A 17,855-nucleotide genomic window follows, 5' to 3' on the forward strand; every position below is an offset into this window, starting at 1 on the left:
TTGCATCTAGCTTGACACTGCTTATGCTGCTTCTTTTTTCCTTCATTCGGATTTCGGAACCTTTTTCCATTATTTGAAGGATATTCTTTTGGCTCTAATAGCCTTTTTCACATCACCTTTTAACCATGCTGGCTGTCATTTGCTCTTCTTACCACCTTTGTTAATACATGGAATACATCTTGTCTGGGCTTCCATGATGGTATTTTTAATCAATGTCCATGCCTGATTTAGAGTCCTAACCTTTCTGTATTTCAGATGTATTTCAGAAAAGGATCTGCCAACATAGAGCGTTTTTTACAGTACAAGTAGTAATGGTCGTGTATGTCCCAGCCACGAGAAAGCAACACCCATTTTGCAATTATCCTCTAAAATATCAGTAGAGTCAACATAGCAACATACACACATATGTTGGAATATCAAAACATACATTATGTATGTCTGCTATTTTAGAAATATAAATGTCGAGTATTATTCATGTTTCCCAAAGTTGTCACAGTATCCAATATCATTTGCCAATATTATTTTTTTTTGGGGGGGGGGAGGGAATAAAAAATACTGGAGGATTAAGGGGGGATAGGCAATCTCTCCTATTACCTCTAGAAATAGAGAATGCACAAAACGAGCCATTTTTTTATAGACATGTCCCTGGAAGTAGTTGTACATCCTGATGTTGATTTTGACTGTCATAAACATGCATTCCCCTTCTGAAATAGTGAATTCATATGTATCTTTTAGCACTATCTCCTACCCAAGTACACCCAAACCACACTGTCTTGCTATATGCATGTATTCATAATTTCAACGTGTATACTCCAGCTTTTAAAAATCAGGATTTGGGCATGTATGCAATATAAACATCTGAATGATGGTTATGCACACCCAAATTGCAAATAGAGCTTCTAAAATAAACACTTTATTACATAGGGCCCTAGCTTTGAGTTCTAAGCTTGGTAAATCACCTGTCGTAGGGTAAAATATCATAACTGTTAGCTCAATCCAGATGCACTACAAAAATCATAGTTCCCATTACAAGTCCGCTGTGCTTGATTTGCTTACTGGTTCTACTACTACTACTATTTAGCATTTCTATAGCGCTACAAGGCATACGCAGCGCTGCACAAACATAGAAGAAAGACAGTCCCTGCTCAAAGAGCTTACAATCTAATAGACAAAAACAAAAATAAAGTAAGCAAATCAAATCAATTAATGTGAACGGGAAGGAAGAGAGGAGGATAGGTGGAGGCGAGTGGTTACAAGTGGTTACGAGTCAAAAGCAATGTTAAAGAGGTGGGCTTTCAGTCTAGATTTAAAGGTGGCCAAGGATGGGGCAAGACGTAGGGACTCAGGAAGTTTATTCCAGGCGTAGGGTGCAGCGAAACAGAAGGCACGAAGTCTGGAGTTGGCAGTAGTGGAGAAGGGAACAGATAAAAAGGATTTATCCATGGAGCGGAGTGCACGGGAAGGGGTGTAGGGAAGGACAAGTGTGGAGAGATACTGGGGAGCAGCAGAGTGAGTACATTTATAGGTTAGTAGAAGAAGTTTGAACAGGATGCGAAAACGGATAGGGAGCCAGTGAAGGGTCTTGAGGAGAGGGGTAGTATGAGTAAAGCGACCCTGGCGGAAGACGAGACGGGCAGCAGAGTTTTGAACCGACTGGAGGGGGGAGAGGTGACTAAGTGGGAGGCCAGCAAGAAGCAGATTGCAGTAGTCTAAACGAGAGGTGACAAGGGTGTGGATGAGGGTTTTGGTAGAGTGCTCGGAAAGAAAGGGGCGGATTTTACGGATGTTGTAAAGAAAGAAACGACAGGTCTTGGCAATCTGCTGGATATGAGCAGAGAAGGAGAGAGAAGAGTCAAAGATGACCCCAAGGTTTTGAGCTGAGGAGACAGGGAGAATGAGAGAGCCATCAACAGAAATAGAAAACGGGGGGAGCGGGGAGGTGGGTTTGGGGGGGGAAATGAGAAGCTCGGTTTTGGTCATATTTAATTTCAGGTGGCGTTGAGACATCCAGACAGCAATGTCAGACAAGCACGCTGAAACTTTGGTTTGGATGCAAGGTGAGATATCAGAGGTAGAAAGGTAGATTTGGGAGTCATCAGCATAGAGATGGTAGGAAAAGCCATGGGATGAGATTAATAAACCAAGGGAAGAAGTGTAGATAGAAAAGAGCAGGGGACCAAGAACAGAACCCTGAGGTACACCGACAGGCAGAGGGATAGAAGTAGAAGAGGATCAGAGCCCTGGAATCCAAGTGAGGACAGGGTATCGAGAAGTATGCTGTGATCGACAGTGTCAAAAGCAGCGGAAAGATCAAGAAGAATGAGGATGGAATATTGACCTCTGGATTTAGCCAGTAATAGGTCATTGGAGACTTTAGTAAGCGCAGTTTCGGTTGAGTGGAGAGGGCAAAAACCAGATTGTAGTGGGTCAAGAATAGCAAGAAGCTTATCTACTACATTACAGAAGAAAGAAGGGTTGGGTAGTAACCCTGCAAGTTGGCAATAAAATGGAAGTTAAGTGCCAAAATGTGGGGAATTGGCAGTTAATTGCTAGGTGTTATTCTATATCATAGTGCCTTGGAGTGTAACTGTAAGGACAAATGAATGTGGATGGGCATGGGTGGATTGCAAACATAAGTGGCAACATTTAGGCACTAACTTTTACACCTGTCTTTTACATGGCATAAGTGATTGCGCATAATTGTTGGCACGTAAATGCTGATTTATGCTTTATTCTTTAATGGAATCTGAGCACCCAGATAGATACCTTTATAGAATTCTATCTTAGCACCCAAATTTTTGGCATCTAACTTTTAGCACCCTTTATAGAATTGTCCCCTAAATGTGAAGCTGTGGATTTTTTCTTGGCTTTGTCTCAAAAACATGCATTACTGTTGTTGCACCATATAAATAGATTCAGAGCTACTCTTTCATGCCCATAATATTTCCGTATGAAGAACAAACCAGAAAGCAGACTGAGTTAAAAAGGAGAAGTAATTTATTGAAACAATACCCGACATGGCCACGTTTCGTCCTCAGGCTGTGTCAGGGGTAGAACTATAAGGGGGTTAAAATAAAATACACCCCTTCAAAGTAAAAAATGCTGAGCATAAGAGTGCTTAGTTTTAAAAGTGGAATCTTGCATCTTTTCCGACCACTTTCCAACTGTTGCCGTGAAACTTGGAAAGTGGTCAGAAAAGATGCAAGATTCTGCTTTTAAAACTAAGCACTTTTAAGCTCAGCATTTTTTACTTTGAAGGGGTGTATTTTATTTTAACCCCCTTATAGTTCTACCCCTGACGCAGCCTGAGGGCGAAACGTGGCAACGTCGGGCATTGTTTAAATAAATTACTTCTCCTTTTTAACTCAGTCTGCTTTCTGGTTTGTTCTTCATACTTTAGTAAGCAGATCTGTGCCTCTCATTTTTTGTTTGTTTGTTTTTCATAATGTTTCCATGCCTATACAAACTTAACTTATTTCAGCTGCCATATAGCAACAAGGGACATGAAAGGGTTTTAAAAAAATCTCACAGTAGCACCAGTGGAAGGTAGTTGGAGTATGGAGCCACTAAAAGAACCACGCATCCAATCTTATCGAAAGAAAACCAGACATGGCCAAGTTTTGGCTACAGCCTGCATAAGGGGTCATCAAAATCTCAAAGATTCAAGAGACACAATGGTTTTACTGTGATAATAAGGAACTCCTTGCTCATCTGCTAACAAAAATGCCATGAGATTCAAACACTTTCCGTTCTGAAAGAGTTTGAAACTCATGGCATTTTTGTTAGCAGACGAGAAAGGAGTTCCTTATTATCACTGTAAGACATTGAGGGGCATAATTGAAAGGGATGCCCAAGTTTTCCTGAGGACGTCCTTGCAGGACATCCCGGCGAAGGGGCGGGGAAACCCGTATTATCGAAACAAGATGAGCGTCCATCTTTCATTTCGATAATACGGTCGAGGACGCCCAAACCTTGACATTTAGGTAGTTTCTGATTTTCGGCGATAATGGAAACTAAGGACGCCCATCTCAGAAACGTCCAAATGCAAGCCCTTTAGTCATGGGAGGAGCCAGAATTCGTAGTGCACTGGTCCCCCTGACATGCCAGGACACCAACCGGGCACCCTAGGGGGTACTGCAGTGGACTTCACAAATTGATCCCAGCTGCATAGCTCCCTTACCTTCAGTGCTGAGCCCCCCAAAACCCACTACCCACAACTGTACACCACTACCATAGCCCTTACAGGTGAATGGGGGCACCTACATGTGGGTACAGTGGGTTTCTGGTGGGTTTTGGAGGGCTCACATTTACCACAAGTGTAACAGGTAGGGGGTGGGCCTGGGTCCACCTGCCTGAAGTGTACTGCACCCACTAAAACTGCTCCAGGGACCTGCATACTGCTGCGATGGACCTGAGTACGACATTTGAGGCTGGCATAGAGGCTGGCACAAAATATTTTTAAAGTTCTTTTTTTTGAAGGTGGGAGGGGGTTAGTGACCACTGGAGGAGTAAGGGAGGTGATCCCCAATTCCCTTCGGTGGTCATCCGGTCAGTTTGGGCACCATTTTGTGCCTTGGTCATAAGAAAAACTGGACCAGGTAAAGTCGTCCAAATGCTCGTCAGGGACGCCCTTTTTTTTCCATTATGGGTAAAGGATGCCCATGTGCTAGGCATGCCGAAGTCCCGCCTTCGCTATGCCTCCAACACGCCCCTGGGAACTTCGGCTTTTGATTATGCCAATTTGGGCGACCCTGTGAGAAGGACGCCCATCTTCCAATTTGTGTCGAAAGATGCGCATCCTTCTCTTTCGAAAATAAGCCTGATTGTGTCCTTAAAATCTTTGAGATTTTGATGACCCCTGATGCAGGCTGTAGCCAAAACGTGGCCAAGTATGGTCTTTCTACAATAAAATTGGGTCTTCCTTCAATAAAGATTGGATGTGTGGTTCTTTTAGTGGCTCCTTACTCCTTTGACTACCTTCCGCTGTTGCTGTTTGTTAAAAGAAATCTCAGTCAGGCTTAACTTTGGAGCCTACGGACTTGCTATTCAGTGCTCGTTAACTGGGTAGGAGAGGTTAAGTAGCACAATGCGGGTCATGCCCAGATTTTCATTAGCATGGTGCCACTGAAACTCCAATCAGACTGCTGTGGCACTATCCAGTTAGTGCCAGGATGGAGCCTGCTCAGAGCTGGGAGTTAAATGGGAATTGCTGAATATCAGTGGTACCTGGGTAACTCCAGGAGGCAGTCTTGTGCCCAGATATTCAGTACTGGTACCTGGATAGGGGTCCCCACTGAATATTCAGGTCTGGCAGCCTGAGTTTAAAGAGACACTGACTACCGTCGGCTGAGTATTACCCTCTTTCAGCTGAAAATTCACATTAAATTAGGAGATTAAAAATTATGCTTATAAATTTAGAACTCAATGGATCTGATGAGTAGAAACCTTCAATTTTGAAGCTAAGTACAAAATAATTTGTGTCAAAGGTGAGCACTGATGAATTTTAATGCAACACCAGATATAAAAGTTGACTGATGATTAGAACTGCAGGGTTCACTGAAGCTTTGTGTGAGTTCTTATATAGGATAGTCTCCTATTCAAGAAAACATATTTTTAGAGAAAAAGAATGTGAGGAAGTGGTATGCTTTGGTATGATGCCTTACTTTATTGGGAATTTTCTATTTTCATTTCTAAATTTAGGCCTGCCATTCATTTGCCTAAATTTATAAGCTGAATTTATAAGCCTAACTTCTTTTCATAACTTCTCTTTCCCACCCCAAATCCTCCTCTGTTGTCACCTATTTTTCATCTCCTAAATTTAGAAGTTTAGTCAAATTTTGAGCAAAATTTAAGGCAATAGACCCTATTATATTTTCAAAGAAGCCAATTTAAGAGCATAACTCTCAGGCACAAAAATCCTTTGAGTATTGGGCCTAAAATAATTTGGATAATGATTCTTTGTACAAGCAAAAGAATGATGTATGTCAAGGATGCTGTCTTCCTTAGACTTTTCTATGTAGGAGCAAGAGAAGGTCATTTACCATCCAGTCTGAGTTTGATTCATGTGGATAGTTTCACACCCGTGCCAGCTCTCCTCTTTAACGTAAGTAATGGTCTTCTTCCCTCATCCAATCTTTGCAAACTTTAAGAAAAAGAAGAAAGCAAACACTGATCGCTAACCTTTCAGCTCAAATGTCATTGCCCAAACTCAAAGCAGAAAGAATTCTGAGTCATTCCCAAGTATAACCTTTCAGTTATTATTCAACAGGGTTATAAATTTAATTAAGCTGTACAATAATATTATACTTCCAAAGTAGCTGGCAGGAATTTATAAGATTATTTACAACTACAGTCACCTCTCTGGTATGTCCCTCTCGTCATCCTTACTTGACCTTTGCATTATGCACATAAATCTTCTACACAGATAAAAACAAAGCAGTTGGCAATGGGAAGATAACTGATGTATCACATTTCTCCTGGCCAGTTAATATGCAGCACTATATAAGTACACATAAGCATTCAAGTTTAGACGGATAGGTGTTACTGGAGGCACACTTTTTATACTGCAGAAATCACATTTGAATGTTAATATGGCATTCTAATTTTGTTTTCCTTTTGTTCTACAAAAACACACAAGTCATTTGTCTTCTTTTTTTTTATTCTAATTTCCAATTTTTATTTTACAAGAGAACTGGTACAGAAAGAAGTATCATCTCTACATTTCAGGAAATAGCTATATACATTCATATTTTCAATGAGAATTACTACTAAAGTCCACCATTAGGGCAAGGCACAATTCAAGGATTTATCTTCTGATACTTTTAGGAAAATGAATAGAAAGTACTCCGAGTATATTTCTTTACGGAGTGGATATAATAGGTGTTGTCAATGAGGGAAGTGTAGTCCAGTCCTGTTTAGAGTCCAGGAAGGCTAACAAGTGTTCACTTAAAAAAAAAAAAAAACATATTTAACAGATTGAAACTTTACAACACATTTACAGGGATCATTTGTCTTCTTATTTTCAGGGGCTAATGACACTGATTTACCTTCTTGTGGAAGATATTTTTATTCTTATCAATTATTACAGCTTCAGCTACTGGTTATTTGTTGGACTGTCGATTGCTGGGCTAATAGTACTAAGATTCACACAGCCGGATAGGCCAAGGCCTGTAAAAGTAAGTAACTCACAAATATATTTAGTCAGCTTGAAGAGGGTTATTTCCAGCAGAGCGATTAAGGTGGATCAGTCTGTTTTAATGTGGCTTGACTGCTTTGAAAATTGTACCTGGATTGCCTATTGACATGTTTACTAAAGAAATTATACTTAGGACTTCTGATTTTTGATTATAACTAGAAAAACCCGATAACCCCCCAGTGTGGATTTGGGGTTTCCATTTTTAACTGAGAGGTGTGGTAACATCTTATTTTTTTTTCCATGTTTTATTTTGTTTGATTTCTATTGATAACATTTTTAACTGAAAAACCACCAAAACTATGCTTCCTCGGGCACTCCTGATGACATCATCCAGCTGCTGCTATTGTAGCCAGATGACATCATCAAAGCAGGACCTGCCCATACCCCCTCCTTCAGGGGGCCCTTTTACTAAGCGGTGCTAAGCCCACCGCAGTCCTACCGTGCGCCAATCTGGAGCTACCACCAGCCCAGCAAGGGTGCTGGCGGTAGTTCCGCCCCCATCATGTAGCATTTCCGGTGCTAGTGGAAATAGTCACAAAATATTTCCACAGAGGGTTACCCAGTGGTAATCGAGCAGCAAAGCACGCTACCCAGTTACCACCAGGTTAGTGTGGGAGCCCTTACCACCACTTCAATGGGTGGTGGTAAGTGCTCCCCCCTGCATTGGCCACATGATAAGAGCAATTTTACCATACGACCATGTATTTTTCGGCCTTTTCACCCACTGCGGTAAAATGGGCCTCAGTGTGCATCATAAACAGCTCCTGCCCCTAACACAGAGCCCTTTTTACTACAGCTTAGTAAAAGGGCCCCTCAGACTGTCAGTAGCTATTTCTGGGGTGATGGCTGGGGAAGTTTGCAGGGCTTGCAGCATTCGCAATAATAAGCAAAGACTACATCAGCTATGCTAAAAGCATGGGTGGAGAGAGCTAATTAGAGGTTATGTAATGAATCAAAAGACAGGTAAGAGAGAGTTGGTAGGTATAAATGCATCCCCCAAGGCAGCTGACACATCAGTAGCCCATGTCTGAGCAGGGCATGCAGGGACCAGCTTTCCATTCACACCATAAATTCTTCTCCTGGATTTATTCTGAAATCTGAACAGAAGTGAAAAAGCTCTTCTGATAGTTTTTATGATTTCGTAATGCAAAAGAAAAAAAATGCAGGTCTTTGCTTCCTTTGGGGCCCTTCAACAAAGCTGCAGTAAGCACTAATATGTGCTTACCACATCAAAAAAAATGGCATGCCAAGGGATGTTCTCAGGCATCCCAAGGTAATTTTGGGATGTGCTCACACTACCTAAGCTCTAAAATATAAAATTTATTTTTTGGCACAGCAGGCTTGTGGGGGTGGACATTGGAAGTGTTCTGCGCTAATCAGTTAGTGCAGCTACATTGCCGCATGTTACATAAGAACATAAGAACGGCCATACTGGGTCAGATCAACAGTCCATCTAGACCAGCATCCTTTTTCCAACAATCCAGGTCACAAGTACCTGATAGAAACCCAAAGAGTAGCAACATTCCATGCTACCAATCCCAGAGCAAACAGTAGCTTCCCCATGTCTGTCTCAATAGCAGACTACGGACTTTTCCTCCAGGAACTTGTTCAAACCTTTTTTAAACCCATATATGCTAACTGCTGTTACTATATCCTCCGGCAAAGAGTTCCACAGCCTAATTATTCGTTAAGTGAAAAAAACTGTAAAACCGCTCTTCATGTAGGTACTTTTTGAAAAGAAAATAATGTCCCTGGAAAAATGTGCCTAAAAATGCCTACATGACATATGACGCAGGGGTCATTAAAGAGCTAATTTTATAAGTGGGCACCTCTTTTAGGTGCCCTGATGCTGCACTGTGAAAGCCTAATCTGTATCAGCACCTGGGTACACAGATTCCATTACAGAATACAAGTATAGCCTGGTATCAAAGCATATAAAATTGAGGTCCCTGCAATTATGCAGCAAGGACACATATAATATATAGTATTCTGTAAATGGTGCATGTAAGTGGTAGCAGCGGCTATGCCATTCCCATGCACCAGACAAACCAAGGAGTAGGGTGGACTGGCTCATTCAAGTAACACAAGGGAGACATCGAAAGTCTTGTATGCAAGGTTTATTAAAAATACACCAATATGACTCTACACGGTGGCCGTGTTTAAGTGTATAGGCATCTGCTTCAGGAGTCTAAAGTAGAGTATGCATAAAACACTATATAAAAAACAACAAAGCAGTGGAATCAAATGCATTTATTAGAATACCCGACGTAGCCACGTTTCGCCCTCAGGCTGTTATTATGAATGGTTATATATGTTTTTATACTTGTGTTTTGTTTTCATAGTTTGTACCCCTGACGCAGCCTGAGGGCGAAACGTGGCCACGTCGGGTATTGTTCCAATAAATACATTTGATTCCACTGCTTTGTTGTTTTTTATATACTGTTTTGTAAGCAGTTGTGTGCCTTTTTGTTTTATAAAATAAAACACTACATAAAAACATCAATTGCAAAAATTAAAAAAAAACAATTATAAAGGAAAACAATACGTAAACAGAAAAATGTTGAGACTGGCACATGGTATATAAAACTTTGTGTATCTATAGATATAGATATAGATATTTATCAATTGGCACAGCTAAAAAAAAAGAGTAAAAATGTACAAATAGGGAAATATGTTTAAGACAAATATGCATATTGACCTTCTACATAAATACAAGTGTATACAAATAAGAATTTGCATAATTAAAAGATTCTGTGACTGATCCCTCCCATGCACCACTCATTAGAATACCCCCTTTACATTTACATGCTATGTCACTTATGTGCACCCTTACAGAATAGTGCATAACTGTTTTGATGCCACTTACATGCAGAAGTGTACACTTACCCCCTGAGTGTGCAGGTATTCTGCATATTCATGTATGCAAATGATCTGAAATGTGGGCACCCAGTTATAGAATTGCCTCCTAAGTACCCTATCAAGATAGTACATGCCATTTAATACTGTTCATTCAGAGATATCAGTAGCCCTTGCATCATTATAAAGATGTGATACTGTGAGTGAGCGTCAATGGTAGGCCGCCAAATAACACAGCTGGCAAAGGTTGTAGAAATAAGCCCCCAAATTTAATACATGGTGCCTTAACTTGGGCATGCTAATTTGACCGCATAGCCAAATTGTACGCACAGCCTAATTTATTAAGCCAATCAGCACCAATAATTGGTACTTAATGACCAATTAGCAGCACTAATTGGCTTTAATTAGAATATGCACGCACAACTTTCTAGGCGTATTCTAGAACATGGTGTGTGTAAATTCTAATGCACACAGTCAAAAAGGGGTCATAAAATGGACAGGTTGTGGGCATTTCAAAAAACTGTGCACACTATTATGGAATACACCCAATCTGCACCTAACTTAGGCACAGGTTTTTAGGCCTAGTTTTAAGTGGCCTAAATGGGTGCGCCTAAATTTTAGTTACAAGAATGGTGCATGAGCATATTCTATAAACTACACCTAACTTAATAACCGCACAGTTTTTCAATGCCAATTTTTAAGGCACCATTTATAGAATTTGGCCCAATGTAAATACTTTATTCACTAGACCAGAGGCCTGTTACTTCACAGGGTCAGGAACAAAAAGGTAAAGTCTCTTTAATTTAAAAGTCTTGGCATGGGTTTGTGGCTGACAAGACCCAAATGCAGTCTGTAGAGTTTCTCTCTCACTCTCTCTGGGCCAGCCAGGCCTCAGGACTGAGTTCACAAGTATTTAAATGAAAAGGTTGGCTTACCTCAGTCAGGTCATAGTAGCTTGACGTGCATAGTGAAGGGGTATGCTGAAGATCACTTTTTCTATCCCTGAGCCTTCTTAACCCCACTCTGGCCTTGCCTTTTATAGTTCCTGGTTCCTGTCCTTTCAGCACCACTCCTCCCATTTCACTTCCTCTCTGTGCAGGAGTAAGGGTTTTAAAGTGGTTCGAACTACCTAAGGGACTATTCTTAAGGATGAGGGGCAATGTTCTATATACACCATCACAGTCTAGGAATTTATTAGCTGGATTCCTTGTGTGGAGAACTAGGGGAGGACCTAGAGGGATTTCAGAGGGTATGTAGGACAGCATTTTGGAGGGAAAGTGTCTTTCTTTTCCTTCTCTTTCTGCTGGCCAGCTAGGAGGCAGAGTTCCAGGGTCAGTGGGTGCTGGGTGCTGACTAAGGCCCACAACAAACTATCCTAGTCCCAAACTTACAAGGAAGGTAGTAGCAAGTGCGAGAGAAGTGCTACTCCCATTGAAGCAGGTTAAGGCTGGAAGAGACAGCTAAGAGGCCTGTTCATGTGAGAGGAAGCAGAAGAGAAGGGGCGATCCTTCCATGCTATCTGCCTGATGAGTTAACCAAAGAAGACTGTGGCCCTGAAGATGCCAGTGTAAAAAAAAATGACAAACCACAGGAAGTCATCAGGTGCCTGTTCAGAGTGTGTTGAGAGGAGAAAAGAGTGTACTAGTGTAAAGGGATTAGAACCATATCAAAAGGTCAAGGAGAAGAGGAGAGTCCCCAAGTGTGTTTGTGCAGAGGACTCATTCTTTCCAGAGATACTGAGAAAAAAAAAGGAAGATTGGGAAACAAGAGAAGAGAAAGGAGCCCAGACCATGAAGAAATAGCCAGTGTAGGAAAGGAGAACCCAGACAATGAGTACCAGCACAAATGCCTTCCATCTCTTCCCCAATTGTTCCTGTTTTTTATATTATTATTATATATTTTGTTTTATTGTGGGGGGGTTGTTGTTAAGTAACAGATGAACGTGTATTATTATTTTGTACACACTCAGTAAATTAATTGATTAACTTATCACCAAGATGAAGTGAGTTTGTGGAGTGACCATGGGGACCAGAAAGAGTGAATGATTAAGATTATCAGCTCTAGCTAGAGATTTGAAGAATAAATCTTCCAGCTGCCTCTCAGAATCCATGAACAAATAACATTTTCTGTAGCCCCAAAAACTTCTTTCAAGCAGTGGTTTGCCTTGGGGGCCCAGATGCATATAGAACAATGTATGTACTTCTTCCCTCAGTGAGGAAGAACAATGTTCAGACAGGGGTAAAATGCTTGTTAACTCATGTAAATGACTTTGAAGTTGCTTCTATAATATAAGAGCATTTTGCACAGGCATATACAGGACAAAATTTGACTCTCCCTGTTACTTAATTGTGGAAGAATACAGAAATGTGACATACTACTGCCAAAGGATGCCAAGCTATGGTTGCCAAGTGCTATTATAAATATAATTTCTCCAACAACATTTTTGTGTATTGACTAATCTTTAAAGTGTGACATGTGAGCCTTGTAATCAAAGGAAGCAGTCATAATTGAGGAAAGCTTAAATATCTTTGCAAAGCTTGTTAATTTTCTAGCCTGGGGATGCAGTAACCTTTTCAACAGTCACATGTTATAATGCTTAGTGAATACTAAATAAATGAATTTGGGCTCCAGTTGGCTATTTCTAAGCCTGGTCATAATAGTTCAGACTTAATCCAGTCCTCTCAGCATCAGATTCATGCTGCTTGGGCTTTTCGAGGTCAAACTTTGCTTTATATAAACTTTTAGATGCAAAAGGTCATTTATCCTGAATTTTCAATGATTTGTGTGTATTCGATCACATACTGGGGCCCTTTTACCGAGGGCCTCTTTACAACGTCGCCCTACCAATTCTCAGTGCGGCAAATGAGAAGAAGCTCATTCAATTCCTATGGGCTTCCTCTCATTTGCTGCATGGGAATCACTAGCACGGCTTTGTAAAAGAAGCCCTAAATGCATTAGGGGCCTTTTACTAAAGCTTAGTACACGCTAAGAGGGGAATTCCATATATGTCACAGAAAAAACTAGCACGGAAAAAAAACAACGCTTAGCAGTATTCTGTAAACCTCGCCTAAAGTTAAGAGCAGTTTATAGAATACGCATAGCACCGTCCCACAATTATAATTTAGGTGTGGCCATTAATGCCAGATAAAACCCGATGTAAATGCCCTTGCCTAACTTAAGGATATGAATAGTCCAACTCTGGTAACCAATAAATCAAATCCCACAGTCTCTGGTAACTTAGGCATAGATTGGGCGTATTCTATAACAGTGCACATAATTTTTAGGAATACCCATGACCCGCCCAATGCCCCTCCCATGGCCGTGCCCCCTTTTGAGATCCTCACATTAGAATTTATGTGCACCACTTTACAGAATATACTTAGAAAATTGTGTGTGTAAATTCTAATTAGTGCTGATAACTGCTTGTGATTGGCCAATTATCGGCACCAATTGGCTTGTTAATCAATTAATTTGTGCGCGCAATTTGGCCGTACTGCCAAAATCGCACATGCAACTACCATGCACTAATTGCTGGATTCTATATAGCACACCAAGAGATCCATGCCGAAATCCAGGTGTCTGCTATAACACGCGTAATTAATTGGCTTAACAATCAAACTGCGTTTTTAATAGCACTTAACAAGCAATAATAGGCACTAATTGGCAATGATTAAAATTTACAAGCACAACTTGCTAAGCGTATTCTGTAATGAACTGCACCTAAATTCTAATGTCTACAGTTCAAAATTGGTGTGGCTATGGGCGGGGAAATGAGCATTCCATGGGTATTCCCAAATTTTTGCATGTAATTATAGAATATGACCCGATGCTTGTAAACCTATGCACAAGGATTTATGCCACATTTTCATTAGTGTAAATTAAGGCACGCAATTTTAGGCACTGGATCATCAACTAAGCGTATTCTATATACTGCGCCTAAATCTAGGCATCGCTTATAGAATACACTTAGGTGGAAATGTTTACTGTGCGGATCTTTTAGGCACCTTATATAGAATCTGGCTAACGCAGAGTTAACGTGGGACCACTTACTGCCACCTAAGTCCTTCTGTATTAACTGGGAGTAGGTACCATGTGTTAATCAGAATGTTAATGCATGACCTGCAATAAAAAAAATACTGGGAATGCATCTTCTTGATGCAGCATTAGTTCTGGGCATGCTGCACGTTAAAATCATGTATTATAGCATGTTAAGCCCAAAACTACTACTACTACTACTATTTAGCATTTCTATAGCGCTACAAGGCATACGCAGCGCTGCACAAACATAGAAGAAAGACAGTCCCTGCTCAAAGAGCTTACAATCTAATAGACAAAAAATAAATAAAGTAAGCAAATCAAATCAATTAATGTGGACGGGAAGGAAGAGAGGAGGGTAGGTGGAGGCGAGTGGTTACAAGTGGTTACGAGTCAAAAGCAATGTTAAAGAGGTGGGCTTTCAGTCTAGATTTAAAGGTTGCCAAGGATGGGGCAAGACGTAGGGGCTCAGGAAGTTTATTCCAGGTGTAGGGTGCAGCGAGACAGAAGGCGCGAAGTCTGGAGTTGGCAGTAGTGGAGAAGGGAACAGATAAGAAGGATTTATCCATGGAGCGGAGTGCACGGGAAGGGGTGTAGGGAAGGACGAGTGTGGAGAGATACTGGGGAGCAGCAGAGTGAATACATTTATAGGTTAGTAGAAGAAGTTTGAACAGGATGCGAAAACGGATAGGGAGCCAGTGAAGGGTCTTGAGGAGAGGGGTAGTATGAGTAAAGCGACCCTGGCGGAAGATGAGACGGGCAGCAGAGTTTTGAACCGACTGGAGAGGGGAGAGGTGACTAAGTGGGAGGCCAGCAAGAAGCAGATTGCAGTAGTCTAAACAAGAGGTGACAAGGGTGTGGATGAGGGTTTTGGTAGAGTGCTCGGAAAGAAAGGGGCGGATTTTACGGATGTTGTAAAGAAAGAAACGACAGGTCTTGGCAATCTGCTGGATATGAGCAGAGAAGGAGAGAGAAGAGTCAAAGATGACCCCAAGGTTTCGAGCTGAGGAGACAGGGAGAATGAGAGAGCCATCAACAGAAATAGTTAGTTAAGGAGTCCTATTATTATTATTATTATTATTACAAATTTGGAATAAACGATCTTAAAATGATATTTATATAATGTCTGAGTTTTGGCTAACAATTTTTAATTCATTCTTTAATTGCATATCAAACATATAAACGGCGAGTGACCATACTCACTCGCAAATGCGCAGTAGACTTCCCTCTCTGTCCCGCCCCCACGTCAATACGTGATGACGGGGGGGTGGGACAGAGAGGGAAACTGCGCGAAGGGGAGAGAACCGCCGAGGTTGCCACCGTTCCCCCTCCCCCCCCCAAGGTCGCCGCCACTGGTACACCCCCCCCCCCCCCCCCCCCCCCCCGGAGTCGCCGCCGCCGCCACCCCTCCACCCGGCCCGTCTCTTCGCTATTCAACTTACATCTCCGGAGCAGGCAGATCAGCTGAGCTGCCGTTGGCCTTCCTTCCCTGCCTGTGTCCCGCCCTCGCCGACGTTACGTCACACGAGGGCGGGACACAGGCAGAGAAGGAAGGCCGACGGGAGCTCAGCTGATCTGCCTGCTCCGGAGATGTAAGTTGAATAGCGAAGAGATGGGCCGGCGGCAGTGACTCGGGGGGGGGGGGGGGTACCGGCAGCGGCAAACTCGGGGGGGAGGGGCCAGCAGCGACCCAATAGCCCGTTTTAACGTGCTCAATGGCTAGTTATATTAATATATTGCATGTTATTTTTGCATCTACAGCTTAGTCTCTTCTTCCCTGTGGTGTACTGTTTGTGTACCCTTTTCCTGGTGATAGTACCTTTATATGGTGCTACTGTCGATTCCTTAATTGGAATTGGAATAGCCCTTTCTGGCATTCCTGTATATATCTTGGGAGTCTATTTACCTGCTGAAAAGAGACCAGAATATCTCAACCAATTCTTTGGTAAGTTAACTCATTTTTATCTGAAGATGTATTTTGCTGGTACACAGTGCTAAGTAACATAATAAAACAGTAGATGTTGGCAGAAGAAAACCAGTTGGTCCAATCAGTCCAGCCATTCCTATCCACAGTGTCAGGGATCTCAGCTGCCCCCATGACCCCATATAAGATATCACTTCTTAGCCAAGACAATATGGGTTGTCTTCTTTCTCTATACTCCACTATCTTGAGTAAAAGAGCATACAGGATCCCCTATTTGGTTCATACTAGGACCCCTCTCCTCCAGTGGTATAGCCAGGAAATTTTACAGGGGGCGTGTCTCCCATCCCCCACACCACAGTCCCTCATCTCCCCCCTCCCCGTACTTTAAAATCCTTTCTGCTGCAGTCTTCACCTGGACAGCGGCAGCGGCACTCATAGGCTGCCTGCGGACTGCACCGAGACACAGCGTACGGCGAAACATGGATTCATGTCGACAGGAAATGTCTCCTTAATGATTTGGGACTATACCATTGAAAAATCCCTATTGATAATGAAAATTACATTAAGTACTTTTTTTTGCATATTTATTTAGAATATTGAGCACAAGAATGGAAAGAATTGAAAAAGTTATACAAAAAAATATGTATAGAATGCAACACTGGATCGATGACTATTACATGCCCACCCTGATCAATGTTCTTGGCTTAAGTGACATGCCAATGTGGTGGTAGCATGCACTTCTGACTGATCCAATAGCAATTCTCCAATAGAGATTTGTGAAAAGAAGAGATATTATTGGGAGTTGGGTGTTTCTACTGATATGTGGAGGAGTGGCGTAGTGGTAAGGGTGGTGGACTTTGGTCCTAAGGAACTGAGTTTGATTCTCACTTCAGGCACAGGCAGCTCCTTGTGACTCTGGGAAAGTCACTTAACCCTCCATTGCCCCATGTAAGCCACATTGAGCCTGCCATGAGTGGGAAAGCGCGGGGTACAAATGTAACAAAAAAAATTACCCCCTCCTTTAAGAAATAATCAGGGTACTGAAGATATTGAGTGCATAGGAATACATGTGCATCTCTAGCATTTGGCACACACTAAAAACACTGGCATGCCTTTGAAAAAAGCCCACTATGTGACTGATGTTCTAAAGATTTGACCAGGTAATTTCAGGAGCCACCCAGACATGGTATTTTAAACATCCCTGCCCCATCTCCCCTTCCCCTGACTTAAATCAATGTTTAATTTTATCTGGTCAACTAAAGGACTTTGATGCATTCCAGGGCCTCAGACTACACTGATAAATCAGCACTTTTTGGCTATAGTTACCCAAATAAGTCTGGTCACATAAATAACAGGCATCGAGTTAATCTAGCTATTGTAACTAACTGCTTATATTTAGTGAGATAACTTTACCATACACTGCCTGAGTGAACATTGGTTATGATGTCTATTAGAAACCATATATTGTCTGCATGATGGTTTTACCCATCTTTTTTGCATTTGATTTCTAGTAAAAACAACAAAATATGTTCAGATTCTGTGCAACTGCTGTCTGACAGAGATGGATATTGAAGAGGAGCAGAAGAAAGACAGTAAAGCCAAATAATGCTGCTGGGTCAATTACACACCACAACTTCTGTCTGAATTTGATTACATCAACCCACCGAAAGACTAGTCTGATGTTACTCCAATCATACTGGATTTGTATTTTCTCAGTCTCTTAAAAATATATGTATATATATTTACATATATATATATTTATATTTGAGTATGATTCGTCCCATAAGAGTTGATATAAATTATAGCAATAAAGGGCATTTCATTCTGACAGTTTTTTTGTCTGGA

At 41.6% G+C, this 17,855-nt stretch overlaps 1 protein-coding gene across 2 annotated transcripts in view; it reads left to right on the plus strand.

Annotated features, from left to right (window-relative positions):
* SLC7A13 (solute carrier family 7 member 13) overlaps nt 1-17,836 on the plus strand; it is a 109,297-nt gene extending 91,461 nt beyond the window's left edge. For both annotated transcript variants that reach the window (XM_030216319.1, XM_030216311.1), the window contains 4 exons: nt 6,007-6,103; nt 7,026-7,175; nt 15,848-16,031; nt 17,522-17,836. In XM_030216319.1, the coding sequence (XP_030072179.1) occupies nt 6,007-6,103; nt 7,026-7,175; nt 15,848-16,031; nt 17,522-17,616 (526 nt within the window). In that variant the 3' untranslated portion in view covers nt 17,617-17,836. The remainder of the gene's footprint in view (nt 1-6,006; nt 6,104-7,025; nt 7,176-15,847; nt 16,032-17,521) is intronic.
* The last annotated feature ends 19 nt before the right edge of the window (nt 17,837-17,855 follow it).

Source organism: Microcaecilia unicolor, chromosome 1 (genome assembly GCF_901765095.1).
Source record: "Microcaecilia unicolor chromosome 1, aMicUni1.1, whole genome shotgun sequence".
Classification (NCBI taxonomy): domain Eukaryota; kingdom Metazoa; phylum Chordata; class Amphibia; order Gymnophiona; family Siphonopidae; genus Microcaecilia; species Microcaecilia unicolor.